This window comes from Hemitrygon akajei, chromosome 3 (assembly GCF_048418815.1).
Source record: "Hemitrygon akajei chromosome 3, sHemAka1.3, whole genome shotgun sequence".
Classification (NCBI taxonomy): Eukaryota; Metazoa; Chordata; class Chondrichthyes; order Myliobatiformes; family Dasyatidae; genus Hemitrygon; species Hemitrygon akajei.
In genome coordinates this window covers 39,225,358-39,241,911 of record NC_133126.1, presented here as the reverse complement: position 1 = coordinate 39,241,911, position 16,554 = coordinate 39,225,358, and the positions used below count along the sequence as shown (strand labels likewise).

The 16,554-nt window shown below is 40.3% G+C and overlaps 1 protein-coding gene across 4 annotated transcripts in view; it reads right to left on the bottom strand.

Moving 5' to 3' along the window:
• The window catches only part of mdga2a (MAM domain containing glycosylphosphatidylinositol anchor 2a), a 904,971-nt gene that overhangs the window by 311,934 nt on the left and 576,483 nt on the right, over positions 1-16,554 (bottom strand). For all 4 annotated transcript variants that reach the window (XM_073039625.1, XM_073039626.1, XM_073039628.1 and 1 more), the window contains exon 9: positions 10,908-11,177. In XM_073039625.1, the coding sequence (XP_072895726.1) occupies positions 10,908-11,177 (270 nt within the window). The remainder of the gene's footprint in view (positions 1-10,907; positions 11,178-16,554) is intronic.

The following is a 16,554-nucleotide window of genomic DNA, read 5'->3' as shown; positions in this document are numbered from 1 at the left end:
TCCTTTGACTCCTCGTCGAGCAGCAGCTGTTGGTAGGTGTAGCTCATGTTCAGCTTTGTGAACAATTTACCCCCTGACAGGGTCGCAAACAGGTCATCCACCCGTGGCAATGGGTACTCCTCCATCTTAGAGATCTGATTCACCATAAGCTTGTTGTCCCCACATATCCTCACTGTTTTATCCGCCTTCAAATCTGGAACAATAGGAGTCGCCCACCTTGAAAACTGGACGGGCTCAATGATGCCCAGCCCCTGTAAACGTACCAGCTCCGCCTCGACTTTGCCTTTCATGGCATAGGGCCACTGGGCTTAAAAAAACATGGTGTGGCCTCAGAGTCGACATGGAGTTTCACGGTCACGGTCTTCAGAGTGCCCAGCTCGTCCCTGAAAACGTCACTATACTGCTGCAGAATGTCCTCCGTCGTGCGTGCGTAGTTAATTTCATGCCAGTTGAGCCGGATTTTGCGAAGCCAATCGTGGACCAAAAGACTGGGCCCACTGCCCTTAGCTATCACCAGCCTGGCTTCAGCCTTCTGGCCCCCGGCCGAAATATCCACATATAACACCCCTAAATGAGGTGTGGGCTGCCCCGTATAGGTCCTGAGTTGGAGCTTAGATGGGCTGATGGGAGGCAGGTTGGACCCCCATGTCCTCCTGTAGGTCTCTTCACTAATGACCGATGTCGTAGCCCCTGAATCAATCTCGAACTTAATGTCCTTTCCCCTGACAGTGACTGTGGCATATTATGGTTCAGGTGGTTCCTCATCCGTTTCCACCCCAAACATGTTGGAGGCACACGCTGCCTCCTCGTCTGCTTCTTCTAGGTGGTGTGTGGCTGCCTGAGTCTGTTGAGCTTTCCCTTGCCCAGGCTTAACCTTACCCTTTAAGCGCCTGCACTTTTTAACTAAGTGTTCCTTCTTGCTACAAGCATGGCAGATAGTATCTTTGAATTTACAAACATTTGCATAGTGCGTTCCTCCACACCGAAAACATTCCACCCGCTTTTCCTGTCTACCAGTCTCACTCCTGACTTGAAGCACTGTCACCGACGGCGACCCCCCATATCCTTTCTGTATATCCTTGGCATTATCAGCAGCCATCTCCATGCCTTGAGTAATCTCTAGGGCCATCTTGAAAGTGAACTGTGGGGTTTCCCCCAACAAGCGGCGTTGCACGGCGTCATTATTAATGCCGCATACTAATCTATCACGGAGCACGTCATCCAACATAGCTCCGAAATCGCAATGCTCCGACAGCTGCCGAAGCTCAGCCACAAAATCACCCACAGACTGACCTAGCTTCCTGAAATGGCTGTGAAACCTGAACCGTTGGACTATCATCGAAGGCTTCAGATTGTGGTGGTTCCCCACGAGCTTGGCCAGTTCATCGTATGGAATTTCTCCCGGTTTCCGCTGTATCAGCTTGTACTTCTTTGCCCCACACACACTCAGGAGAATAGAGTGCTTCTTAGCCTCCTCAGTAATTCCATTAGCACAGAAAAAGTGGCCCAACCTTTCCTCATACTCCAGCCACTCCTCGAGTTGCTTGTCGAACACACCGACCATGCCGAACGTAGCCATCCAAACACAAGGCTCCTCGCCCACTCACAGCTCCTGATCAAAAATGGAGCCGACCCATCCACAAAACAAGTTTACCTCATCGCCAAAAATATGTGGTAACTTCTACTTTACAAAAAGACCACTCGACAACTTGATGGCCAAAAGAGCATCTTTATCTGGGACGGCAAATGATATTTACAATACAGAAGGTTCCAGGTACCTCGTGCGGCATGGGTGGAGGAACTATTTACAATACATACTGGGAGTAAAAAGAGCGGAAGTAAAGACTGCGCCAACCCCGGATCCCGCCTCTTGCTACCAACAGCTTTCCGATTAGTATTAACTTACTTTTAATAATACTCACATTACAACAGAAGCATACAGAGAAATGTGCTGTTTGCATTAACAACCAACCAGCGTAATCTAAGGATGTACTGGAGTTGTGCAGGAGCCATTTAAAAGAGTTCATTAAAAAAAAATCAGGGCATCTTGAATACAATTCAATCCATGTTTCAATTTGTATTTAGCAGGTGACCTTTTAAGTCCAATCACTAAAGTGGCAATTCTTAACTAACCAATGGTCTCCAAAGTTTATTTAACTCCAGACCTGGAGCCAGTCAGATCTTTCCTATTCATCCTGCGAGCAGCCTCACTGATTAGACATATTATCAAATCCCCATTTTCTTTAAAGCTTCAGACTGCAAAGCATTAGGAGACTCCAGAGGGTCTGAAACTGAAGCACTAAGAAATAAATCAGCACTAGAAGAGCTATTTATCTATTTTATCAAAATGAATGTCAGAAACACTACTGCCCAACTTGAGCACATATCCAACGGCACACTGAGGATTCCAACAAACTGAATCCACTTAGAACAAAGAGTGCTACTACATGTGGGTTTCAAAATCAATGTGAATTGCAGAACGTGATTGCAGAATGGTACTCATTTCACTGGAAGTGCCATCACTTTGTCAGGATGTAGAACCTTATTGGTTTCAATAACAGTATTCTCACATGATATAACCTTTCCACATTTTCATATCCATATTGTCAAGCATGTACACATCACCCTGCCAAAGCCTTCACCAAAAGATAATGGTTTGTTCCAGAAGAGTCCAGTTCTATTCATCGTCTTTTTACATTTTACAATATAGAACAAAGGACAATGTAGTGCACAACCATAAGAATAATTAATAACCTACATCTAAAATTGACAGAAAATTGGTCCAATTCTCTCATCAAAGAAATGCACATACACCACATTGCCCACTGAAAGTAATTATAAAAATCCTGCAGAAAAATCATACTTCATTACATGTTTTGGAAAGTAATTAAAAGTATATCAGTGTCTCAATTTGATGTTTAGCTTACTGGATTGTCACAGCAGTGAGACATCAGCAAGCACTCAGGTCACTGGTCCTCAAATGAACACTTTCAGACTGTGAAGGATTAGGGTAAGCATAAAACTGGGAGAGCAGGTAAAGGTGAAAAAAAAGGGGTCTTATTTAACCAAAATATTTACAAACTCAACAGAACTGTTCTAGAGTCCAAACTTGAATCAGCTAAACAGAACAGAACTTGGTTACAACAACATAATAAATACTCCTCAAATCAAGTGACACCACTCATCGCCTGACTGTGGGTTTATATTCAAGCCACACACACAAAACGCTGGTGGAACGAGGCAGGCCAGGCAGCATCTATAGGGAGAAGTACAGTCGACGTTTCGGGCTGAGAGTCCTGGCGAAGGGTCTCGGCCCAAAACGTCGACAGTGCTTCTCCCTATAGATGCTGTCTGGCCTGCTGTGTTCCACCAGCATTTTGTGTGTGTTGCTTGAAATTCCAGCATCTGCAGATTTCCTCGTGTTTGCGGGTTTATATTCATTGCTGGCCAGTCCATAGTAAATTGCAGCGGAGAGAAAACATTCCTCTCCTTAAAAAGATACGGAATAAATGAAGCAGCTCCAGAGAACACCCCTCTGATTGAGGAAGACATAGCTGACCAAATTTGCTTGCCACCCATTCCTTTCTGGCTTTTGTCAGAACCAGAAGTAGACCTATTCCTCCTTTTTCAGCTTCAAGGAAGCTGAGCAATTTCAACAGTGTCGATCATAAATGAATATTTAAATAATAAATTGGGATCTTATCTGAAGATTTTTACTGATGGCTCAGTGGACCCAGAGAGCAGTAAGGCAGGATTTAGGATGTACGTGTCTCAACTTGGAGTTGAGATTGGTCACTGGGTTTCAGATGGTGTTTCTGTCTTTGCAACAGAATTATTAGCAATCCTCTGGGCCTTATGGTGGATAGAAGACTCTCGACCATGCAGGGTTATCATCTGTTCAGATTCTGCTGCTGCCTTAGGGACTATAAAAGGGAATAAATCAAAAGCTCGTCCTGACATAGTTGTTGAGATTCTCTTAATTTTGTTTAGAGTAGGGAAGATGGGCTGTGAAGTTAGATTTACATGGATACTTGGGCATGCTGGGGTGGAAGGAAATAAAATTGTGGATGGCATTGCAAAGTCTTCCTTACAGAGCAGGCAAGTAGGAATTAGAATACCCCTAGGCAGAGCAGAATTGAGAAGCAGGATAAAAAAAGGTATAGAGAAGAAATGGCAGGAGGATTGGAAAAATGAATTAAAGGGGAGGCATTTCTTTTCTAGTCACCCTCTAGTTAAAAAGGTCTCAGACTGTTACTCTTTAATCATAGAGATATGGTGAAATTATCAAGACTTAGGATGTGGCATTGTGGGCTAAACTATTATTTAAAGATAATAGGAAAACATCCAACTGGATTATTTGACTGTAGTAGTCCAGAGACAGTTCAGCATGTTTTGCTGAGTTGTAATCGATATAAAATTGAAAGAAGCATATTGTTCAAGAGGCTGTCTGACTTAAATGTATTTTGTTTTTCTATTAAATCGTTGTTTGGCCACCAAGAGAACCACCATCTGACTGAAAAATGTATTACTCTGTTTTGCGTGTGACTAGTTTATATTTAAGAACTTGAGTTTCTTGAAATTCTGTAATTAATTATACATCCTGTGGAGGGCAGTAATACGTCTAGATGCGTCTAAACTGCCAGAAGAAGAAGAGGAAGAAGAAGAAGAAGAAGAAGAAGAAGAAGACAACGACGACCCCTCTGGCTGTAGCAGAATGGCACAATCGAATTATCCAGCTCCGTCTACTTAGGCTGGTGTAATGCAACAGCTCAGTCATTTGCCAGATTATCAGGAGGATGGTCGGCTACAGGACACTTTAATACGCCCGGTTGATGGTGCAGCTGGTAATTGCATCCACCACACAGACAATACACTTCTGGTTAAATCGGAAAGGAAGTTGAGAAGTAGAGATTAGAATGCTACAAATAGATTAGGTGAGTGGAATGCAGAGTATGAAATTGCTAGATTGGAGATACAATAGTAATTGGGAAAGCCAGCAGAGTGTTAATGTTTACTGCCAGCAGAACTGAATGTAAAAATTACAGGTTACACTTCAGTTCCATAGGGCACAGATATACTGCTTCTGGAAAATAATGTGGAGTATGAGTTTCCTTATGTTAGGAAGGAGGTTAAGTGCCTTGGAAACATTTGAGAGAAGGTGTATCAGACTGATAGCTGGAACAAGCAGGATATCTAGTTTGGAAAGGTTGAGCAGGCTGCACCTGTCTCCATTGGATTATAGTACAGTGAGAGATGATTTAACTAAGGGGATTGATAAGGTGAACGTGGAGAGGATGCTGCATATTGAGGAATAATCTGGGAGCGATGGAGAGGCACTGCTCATTTAAGACAGAGCTCAGGCAATGTTGTTTTCTCCCTCATATGGTCATAAGTCTTTTGAATTCTCTTTGTCAAAGGTTAGTGGAAGATGAGATACTTGGCAGACAAAGAAGTGAATTACCGTTAAGGAAAAATGGTAAAGCAGAGTTGAGTTTACATTCAAATCAGTCATGATCTTACTGTAGGATGGACCAATTCCAAAGGACAAAGGGTTTTGCTCCTGACCTTAATTATGTGCTTGTATCTTTATATATCTTTTCAGTGACTCATGTTGTGAAGAGTCCAGCTGAATTTCCAGACCAATACAAAGTGATGTGGAAATTGTTGTTTATTACCACACGTTGCTTCCTCCCAAGTGCATTTTCAATGGCATTTTGCTTTTAAAAATGTTGTACTATGCAATCAGATTTGTAGCCCTCTTTCTTTTGATACACTTAGCCTCACTTGTTAAACTACTCCGCAGATTATTTTGTGTGAAGACTTTATATTTTTAAAGGAGCACTGGACTGGCTTTGTGCAACATTTGTATCAATGGGTTTACTCCTTCTCAAAGTACATTAATTTTGAGACAACAAGCGCAGAACATTTCTACAACTTGCTTAGCAAGAAGAATATGATGATAATGTAGACCATAAGTTAAAAAGATTGGTCTGGAGAGGTTTAAATAGTGCCATTGCTACAATTACCTTTCATCCCCATTGTTTGCAACTGGACCAGATGATTCTTTAAACATTTTACATTCAAGAATGTGTCCCTTTGGTCCAATTTGTACTTCAGCCAAATCTAGGATGTAATAACAATAATTTTAAAGAATCACCTTTATTACGTCAGCTTTCTACCTCCAATCAAGTTGAGAAAAATAAAGCCCCTTCTCCATTTCTCAGCTGGAGGTCTATTGTTCTCGTGTCAAGAATTTTTAAATTCCCTATGCACATGGAATTTGCCTCAGGCATCCCTGGAGAACCATTGTATCATCTCCTTGCTACTCCTGTCAGCCCTGTGGGGTGAGGGTACAAAGTACCTTGCACTATTGTTTAGATGAATCAGTTTATCCAAACACTGCTCATCTAGTTTTAATCAACAGAAGAAATGAGAAACAGGAAATATGAACAGGAGTTGGCCACCAGGTCTTTTGAGCCTGTTACAACATGCATCAGTTTTCCCAATGCTACCCTCATATCACTTGATTCCTTTAACGTCCAGAAATCAATCAAATTCTGGTTTCCACAAACTCAGAAATAATCCTCCATTGCCCTCTGGGATAGAGAATTTCAAAGGTTCAAAACTGTCTTAATTAAAGAACTTCAACTTATACAAAATGGCCTATTCTTCATTCCAAAACTTTATTCTGGCTATAGACTCTTCTGTCTGGGAAACCGTCTTTGCTGCATTTAGCCTTTCAAATCCCTTTAGAATGTTGTGTTTCAATGATGCAATTCTTCTAAATTCTATAGAGTACAATCCCATTCCACAAATCTTCTCTCTTGGCAAACCTACCATCCCTCGAACCATTTCAGATATAGTATACCACACGTTGCTTCCTCCCAAGTGCATTTTCAATGGCATTTTGCTTTTAAAAATGTTGTACTATGCAATCAGGATGCGGAAAATATATCCTTTCTGTTGGAAAGGAGACTAAAACTATAAAACTCTTGGTGCAGCCTCACCAAGTCCCTTAATAATCACAATAAGGCTTCCTCACTCCCATACAAATCCTCACAGGGTTACTTTTCTGAGAATTGTTCATAACTTAAACACTTTGCAAATTAGAAATGTGGCTGCCTGGCAAAATATTTAAACAAAAAACATAATGACAATAGGTATCCAAACAAGTGTATTTATCTCAGTCATTCAGATTTTTCTGCAAGGTGGAATGATATTGCCTCACACTGAGTTCCCACACAGCAGAAGATGCCTGCAACTTCATAGCAGCTAGCAAGTCCATCCCACCAAACTTCCAGATACTTGCTTGTATGTACATCCTGCAAGTAAGTCATATATTCATAACCTGGGATAGACACACAGTTAAAATTATAATAAACGATTGTAAGAACACAGATCGGTCTTCAGTGTGGGGTCAGAGGTGAAAAGGATGAGCAGCTTTATGTTCCTGGGTGTCAACATCTCAGATTCAGTCACTGACAAGGCAAGCCAATGATTATACTTCATTAAGAGTTTGAGGAGATTTGGTATGTCATCTAAGACTCTATTAAATTTCTACAGATGTATGGTGGAGAACATCCTGACTGGTGAAATCACAGCCTGATGTACAGCATCAGAAGTGGTTGCAGAAGGTTATACATTTAGCCAGCTCCAACATGGGTACAACCCTCCCCACTGTCACTGACATCTTCAAAAGGTTGTGCCTCAAGAAGGTGGCTTTTATCATTAAGGATCTTCACCATCTGGGGCATGCCCTCTTCTTATTAGCACCATCTGGGAGGAGGTACAGGAGACTGAAGATGAATACTGTATTCAACATTTTAGGAAAGCTTCTTCCAACCAACCTCTCATTTTCAATCTCTCACTACTACGGGCAGAAGTTACCACTTGCTTCAAAAAGGCAACAATTATACCAGTGCCTCAGAAGGATAATGTGAGCTGCCTTAATGGCTATCACATGTTAACACTCACATTGACAGTGATGAAATGCTTTGAGTGGTTGGTCATGACTAAACTGAACTCCTGCCTCACCAAGGACCTGGACTAATTGGATGCAATCTCAATGGCTTTAATCCACCTGGACAACACAAACACCTACATCAGAATGCTGTTCATTGACTATAGCTCAGCATTTAATACCATCATTCCAACAATCCTGACTGAGAAGTTGTAGAACCTGAGCCTCTGCACCTCCCTCTGCAATTGGATCATGGACTTCCTAACTGGAAGACCACAGTCTGTGCAGATTGGTGATAATATCTCCTCCTTGCTGACAATCAACACTGGCACACCTCAGGGGTGTGTGCTTAGCCCACTGCTCTACTCTCTATCTATACATGACTGTGTGGCTAGGCATAGCTCAAATACCATCTATAAATTTGCTGATGATACAACCATTGTTGGTAGAATCTCAGGTGATTATGAGAGGGCGTAAAGGAGTGAGATATGCCAACTAGTGGAGTGGTGCCGCAGCAACAACCTGGTGTCAGAGCTGATTGTGGACTTCAGGAAGGGTAAGACGAAGGAACACATATCAATCCTCATAGAAGGATCAGCAGTGGAGAGAGTGAGCAGCTTCAGCTTCCCTGATGTCAAGATCTCTGAGAATCTAACCTGGTCCCGACATATTGATGTAGTTAAAAAGAAGGCAAGACAGCAGCTATACTTTATCACTTGTTTGAAGAGATTTGGCATGTCAACAAATACACTCAAAAACGTCTATAGTTGTACTGTGGAGAGCATTATTTCAGGCTGTATCACTGTCTGGTATGGAGGGGCTACTGCACAGGACCGAAAGAAGCTGCAGAAGGTTGTAAGTCTAGTCAGCTTCATCTTGGACACTAGCCTACAAAGTACCTAGGACATCCTTAGGGAGCGGTGTCTCAGAAAGGCAGCGTCCATTATTAAGGACTGCCTGCACCCAGGGCATGCCCTTTTCTCACTGTTACCATCAGGAAGGAGGTACTGAAGCCTGAAGGCACACACTCAGCGATTCAGGAACAGCTTCTTCCCCTCTGCCATCAGATTCTTAAACGGACATTGAATCTTTGGACGCTACCTCATGTTTCTTTTTAACATACAGCGTTTCTGTTTTTGCACGCGTTTAAAATCTATTCAATATACGTAATTGATTAACTTCTTTATTCATTATTATTATTTGTTTTCTCTGCTAGATTATGTATCACATTGAACTGCTGCTGCTAAGTTAAAAAATTTCACGTCACATGTCGATGATAATAAACCTGACTCTGATTCCTCTCTGCCATCAGATTTCTAAACAATCCATGAACAAATGAACACTACCTCATTATTCCTTTTATTTCCACTCATTATTTATTTATTTGTAGTTTATAGATTTTCATGTCTTGTACTGTACTGCTGCCACAAAACACCAAAGTTCATATCATACAGTATGTTAGTGATAATAAATCTGATCCTGATTCGGTAAAGGTTAACATCATTTTTTCCTTCCTGGTTGCTTGCTGCACGTGTGTTGGCCTTCAGTCACACATACAGCCCTCTGGATATCAACATTACCCAATGACACAACAAATACTCTCCAGAGAAGGGTCTTGCCAAACCTTCAACCATTCATTTCTCTCCACAGTTTCTGCCTGGCCCATTGAGCTTTTTCCAGCACTACAGTCTCATACGTCTCCATCATACTCTAACCTAGTGTGATATCCTCAGGAAACATGGAAATGCAACATTTGATTCCCCCAGACAAACCATTGAGATAGATTGTGACCAGCTAAAGTCCTAGCACTGATCATAGTTGTCATAGTCTGTTAAATTGAGAATGATTGGCTTATTTCCCCCTCAATGGTTTCTGCCTGATATCCAGTTTTCAGTCTGTTTCGGTACATTATCCCAATTCTACGTATTCTAAATTTATCTTTCAACTTTCTTTATAGGACTTTATCAAAATTCTTCTGTAAATTTAAATGCACCATATCCACTGGCTCTATTCTACTTGTCACATTGTCAAAGGAATGCGGCACATTAGTCAAACATGATTTCTTTTATATCTCTGCATGCTCACCTTGCTCTTTTTATTCCTTTCAAGGTGTTCTATTACATCTTTTATGAAATGTTCTCACATACTTTCAACCATCAACATTATGCAAATACCAAAGTAGTTCCCTGTTTTACCTCTATGTTTTTTTTAAAGACTGAGGCTCTGACTACCACCCTTTAACCTACAGGAACTATTCTGAAATTGAAAGAACTTTAGTAAACTATAGCCTGAGCTTCCACTAACTCTAAAATGATCAACACTCTGGGATAATGATCATGGGATCCTTGGGATGTATCACTGTTCAGGTTTACCAACATCTCTAGTCCCATCATTAGCTCCTTCAGTTCCACGTTCACACAAAGTGCTCTTTGTTTCTAATTTAACTACAAGCTTTTATGTTTTCTTCTGTGGAAATCTTCATTTCCAGAAGGCTTCAAGATTTCTTTACAAAATGGCGAATTCCTAAATTCTATGTAGAAAAGTAATCATAAACCTTCAAAATGTTCCCAATGTTATTTCAATACAGAGCCCAAGGTCTGTTTCTATTTGTCACTGCCATCTGTTACTGTAAGTATATCATCAATTTTAATGATTGTTATTAATCCAACATATTTTGCGTTTGGAGTTCAGACAACACAAAAAGACCTTTAATCTTCTGCAGGTGAGATGTATAATGCTACTATAAAATGAAAGCAAGTGACTGGCAGTTAGATGTTGAGCTAACATCACACTGTCTAGCAGACAGAGAAAGCAAGACCCCAAACACAGTGGATGTCCTCAGCAGAACAGACTACAGCAGTATAGGAATAATTTTTGCATTGCCAGGCCAAAATGACAGGGTAATTAATATGCAACATGAAATATAAAACACATTCAGAATGGGTACCTGTCACAAGGAAGCTGCATGTACCAGCCCCGGCCTCATTACTGATGCTGCAGCTGTAAACTCCATAATTGTCTTTGGAGAGATGGTCTACTCTGATCTGCGTATAATCCTGCGACTCGAAGCGCCCCGTTAATAGAATTTTATTTCCCAGTTTCCACTCAAAGTCCAGCACACGAGTCGGATATGCTTTCAGAACTCTGCAGGTCATGGTGATGGTCCGGCCTTGACCCTGACGAATTTCCAGAAATGTGGGCTCCACGCTTGGGGGGTCTGCAGAATTGACAAACACAGTTGGGTCACTTACAGGTTTGGATCCCCATGGTAAACAGAGAACTTGCAAACATTACTTATCATCATTCCTTACTTTTCAGAAACACAATTTAATGGTTATAAAAGGCATTTAGGATTAGTAATCAAAGTTTTGTAAGATAAATAATGAAACTGAAAGAAAGAAACAGTTAACCTTTTGCAGCACATTATCAAATCTATTGAAAATGTCTATGAACATCGACTAGCTGTAAAGGGCATGGCCAACTCCCCCTGGTCTCTACCCAGGAAGATCGAGAGGGACAGAGATTCGTCTGGGCATCAGTGAAAGTCATTGTGCAAGCAAACACGTGGAATGTAAGAGAATTCCATGTATGGTTTTCCATTAACAATTCTGCAAACGGACATGTTGAACGTGATCCTACTTATGAGCCAATTCCGTACTACAACGCATGGCATTCACCAGGCAACCAATCAGCAATGTTGTCTCCTCCCTACATCACAATTGAGTCTCTGTAATAATGACCAATCCGCTGATAGATCAACATATAAAGGCCAAGCATTCGGAGGACACACCACAAATGAACAGTGCACTGATACTGTCTCCTTGTCTGGTAACAAAATATTTGCAAAGTAATTGGCAAGATTGGAGAACAACTCAACCCAACACCAAGTCTCAAAATACTTCAGAAGTATTGAACCAGATTACATTCAGAGTAACCCCCTCCAGGAAGACACATACTGTACTGGTAGCAATATGCTAATTAGCTAGCAAACGCCAGTGAGAGGAAATTCATAATCTGGAGGGGTTATACTTCACACATTTAAATACTTATCTTCTAAAACCCAGAGGTCAGTAAACATTTGCAAACCATCATAAATGGCTGGATGATTTAACCATCTCCCACAAAGCTTTACTAAAACAACTCATTGCCCTTAACCTCACAATTATTTTCATAAAGTTGGTGCATTTGAACTTTAATTGTCCATTGGTTTCCCATTAAATGCGTCACATAATGGTAAGAAGAATATTTAAAACATATGGTATGTATCCTTTTAACAACATGATTTTTGTTAATGAATGTCTATCAAACCTTTTGCTCAGAAAGTAAACTATTGAAAGCACAGAGTTTCAATCATTCAGGTTGTGAATGCAGTTAAGAATACAATATTTTAAATCTATGTGTATTTTGTTTATTCTTAACCGATGCTTTAATTATTTTTTGCTTTTCTTTCAGATCCAGTTCCAACATTGAATTCACTCACCTCTGTTCCCTTCCCTTCCACCTCTACTTCGCAAACTTGTAATCTGACTAGACAAGAAGGAACATAATTGACCCTGAGGAAAATAAAGATACTCTTGACTTTGTTGTAAAATCCATTCTGTTGTCACTGACTATATTCTTCTCATTGGTTACTGTCCAAAAATAAAACACAGGATTTACCAGCTTGATACTCCACTCAGTACTAAGATGAGCTTCTCATCACAGTTCCCATTACCAATAAAATCATCCTCTACAACTCCATAAATTCAATCAACTCAATCCCATGACACATTTGCTGACAAAATCGTCAGCCGTCCCACTATCACTTCCTGTGGTTATTGCAGCACAATGCTGGTCCATTTCCCTCTTTCAACCATCTCTGATGCTGAGGCCATACATTTCTTTAACATACAACTTTCTTTAAGTCATACAACTGCAAGTGAATGACAAGATGATCTGCCCTGATTGCTGTAAATGGGACATTGTGCCAGAACAGAAGTAGAAGACATTACTCTTCCTTGAAACACTGCCAGGGTCACTTTATGTTTAATGAGAGGGCAAGAAGGGGGCATTAATTTACTGCCTCAGCTGAGCAAGTGTGTCTTTGGAATTGCAGCACGCCTGTACAATGTAGTACAGTACTGAACGCAAACATTAATGGAAAAACTAAGCCATCTGAATCAGCACATCATCAACCAATTCTATTGCTTGCAATAAAAACAAGTCCTGATTCAGCTACTTCATTTCATGCACTGAGCAGGCTTACATTGAATAAAAACGGAGAAAGAAAAGCATCGGCAGAATTTTTGTATAAATATCCACTGAAAACACAATAAATATTCTACTGCACAAAAAAAGTGTTACCTAAATCTTATAACTTTAATAAGCAAACGTCTGGCCTCAGCTCTTCAATAGGATTAACATTGGCCAAAGACCATATTTTTATCTGCTATTATTGCAATTATAAACAAAATTCATTGTAAAATGTATTTATAGACTATGGTTATGCATAGTGTGTAAAAGGAGAAGAAATGAATTATATTTATCCCTGGAATTAGACTTTGTCACTGAGACACATATTTTAGAAGTAAAAAAGCTTCAATGAATATATTGTGCATAAACAATTAAGTGACATAATATCTAAATTAAAAGGTCACACGGAATTGAAGCCATCTGTGCTATAAATAGATCAAAATTCAATAAGCTGTTGTTCAATTGTATATTTATGATTACTTTTGAAAATAATTGCTAGCACAGAAAGGCTCTGAAAACTAATTTTGGAATGAAGAGAATGTCTTTCATTTGAGACACAGAATAGCTACCCTTTCGATGCTGTAGCTTCTGTATGAAGAATGCATTGCTATTTTCTGTGTTGGGTAATGGCACGCAGCTAAAAGTGCTGCATTCTTCCTTGAAATTGATCATTCAAGGATCACTTGTTATAACTGGCCAACTCAGGCTATTTCACTGGAATTACATTACAAATTTGGATTCAGTACAGAAAATAACATTTAAACAGCGTTTGTTCCCAATTTATAAAAGAGCAAGCGTCACACTTGTCTCACTCTCCATATCAACACAACTGCCTTTAGTAATTTTGTCAATCTAAATCTATTTGTAAGGAGGTTTTTTTTATAGCCCAAGAAAACTTATTTTATTTACTATCAGTGGAGCTATCAATATAGTGAAAAGCAGTTATGTGGAATGGCCAATTGTGGAGAGAACAAGAGTCTCATCAAAACATGAAGGAGTCATTGTGAACTCTCCCCTTGTTGAATTAACAAGACAGCATTAGCTCTCATCATGCAGAATGCCTTTATCCCTCACTTCATTAGGAATATTCCCCCACGGCTTACTTCTATAATCAGAAATAATTCCACATTTTGCAATGATTTCATGCTAGGTCAGCTATGCTGCTGCACACAATATTTTAAAACCTCAAGATAATGTGAATGTTAAAACCCAGTCAAGGATTGATATTAAATGATGGCAGGTCAAACGGTGCAGTCCATATATCCTGGTTCAAGACCAGATTAGTGACACAACAAACAATATTTATTGGCAGCCATTTACCCATGTCTAATGTCTAACGCAGTAGAAAATAATGACACCCAAGCTATTCCAGCACACACCACCTTTTGAACGTTGCTTGCAATTGATCTCGAACAACCGGATCTCCCACCGGTTCTCCCCAGCGTCTTCTCTCTTCAACCCCTCTCGAACAAAAGCCCCAAGCCCAGCCTTAGTGTCCCTCACCAGAGAAACCTCCCCTTAATTCGACCATCCTAATTGGATGGAACATATTCCTCCTCATCTTTTATCTTCAACAATAACCCAAACAAGCATGAAAACTGAACAAACTGCTCTTCCAGAACTGCCCAAATGAAATACATGCAGCATAACAGTAAAAATATAAAACAGGGCATTACACTGATTTAAAAAAAAACTCGGTCTAATAAAATGCCTAAAAGGATAGCAGAAACGTGCTAGCACTAAGAGCCTGAGGTACAAAATAAAAGTTTAGATTTGACGAAAAAAACACCAATTAGAACAGGTTATGAGAAGACTATAAAGGGCAGGCAGAGGAGGAAGATGAATGTCTCATAATTTATTCAACAATAAAGTATCCTGTCAGACAATGAAATAGAAAGCTGACAAGTGAGACGTTGGTCGAAGAATCCAGTTTTCGCTCTTCAATACCAACAGAGGTCAAGTTGGAAATCAACTATAAAATGCAGCCACAATAATTCGCCGTTTCAAGCCAAAATGTTAACAAATACCTTCCCTGCGCCACATCCAGAAAAAAGGTTGCTTGATCTGCCGAGCTCCTTCAGTGGACTTGGTTGTTGCTTCAAAGATGTGGTCAGATATGTGTGTTCTAACCTGGTCTATTATAGATACCCTACGAACAATGTGTGTGTAGTTTGCTCATGGATTCTTCATAAAATGCTTTGCTGCAATTTATGCTAAATATTGTGGAAACCCGAACAGAGTTAGTCACAAGACACAGTACTTAAGAAGGTGTTGGAGACAAAGCAATAACCATACGGCCATTAGAAGAGGCTGCAAAGTACAAACAGGTGGAGAAGCTGAATGGGTTAAGCAGCATCTGTGGGGGAAAGGAGCTGTCAGCATTTCAGACAGGATTTCCACATTTATAATTAAAAACTTAATTAACAGATTTACAGGTTGTATTATTTTAACTGAGTCACATATTTTTGCATTTGCAGTGATCTTTGCAGTGGTATTAGTGTTGAACTTGCAGATTCATTACATCCATCTCTGAACCCAGTTATGATATCTCATCTTGAGTCTTGCCTGAAATAATATACGTGAGTTTACCTTGAAACCGACCTCTATTCACCTTTGACCTCATGATCCTTCTCAAAAATACCACATGTCGAGAACTGGAGGCCTACAAGAACTTTTCAGAATGTATCACCAATCTTCATGAGATTATTATTGACACTGTATACTTCCACTATTTCAGCAATATCATGACTTATTTCTGATCTGTAACGAGGTGTCAGCACATTAACTCTATCATGCAAGCTAAGGCATTCTTGGTTACATTCAGGCAGCAGTGTCATTCAGCTTCCTTCTGAAATCTTCAAAGTCAAAGAAATTAGACGCTATCCAAATCACAAACAAAAGGAAATCTGCAAATGTTGGAAATCTGATCAACACGCACAAAAAGCTGGAGGATCTCAGCAAACCAGGCAGCATCAATGGAAAAGAGTACAGTCAACACTTCGGACCGAGACCCTTCATCAGGACTGGGTGTGATGAAGTCAGGGTTATGGGCAGAAGGCAGGAGAATGGGGTTGAGCGGAAACTGGATCAGTCATGATCTAATGTTGCGGCAGACTTGATGGGCCAAATGGCCAAATTCTGTTCCAATGTTATATGGTCTTATGGTGTTAAATGGCTGACAGCAGCAGCCACAGCACAAGTAAAACCCCTGATATAGTATTGATGTAGCACTTCAGAACCAGATGTGCTGCCAGCCAAACTGTTCGAGCACAGTGACAATACCATGGAAAGTTGCCCAAATACATCCTGTTCACAAAAAGCAAGTCAAATCCATTCTAATTATCAGTTCATCAATCTATTCT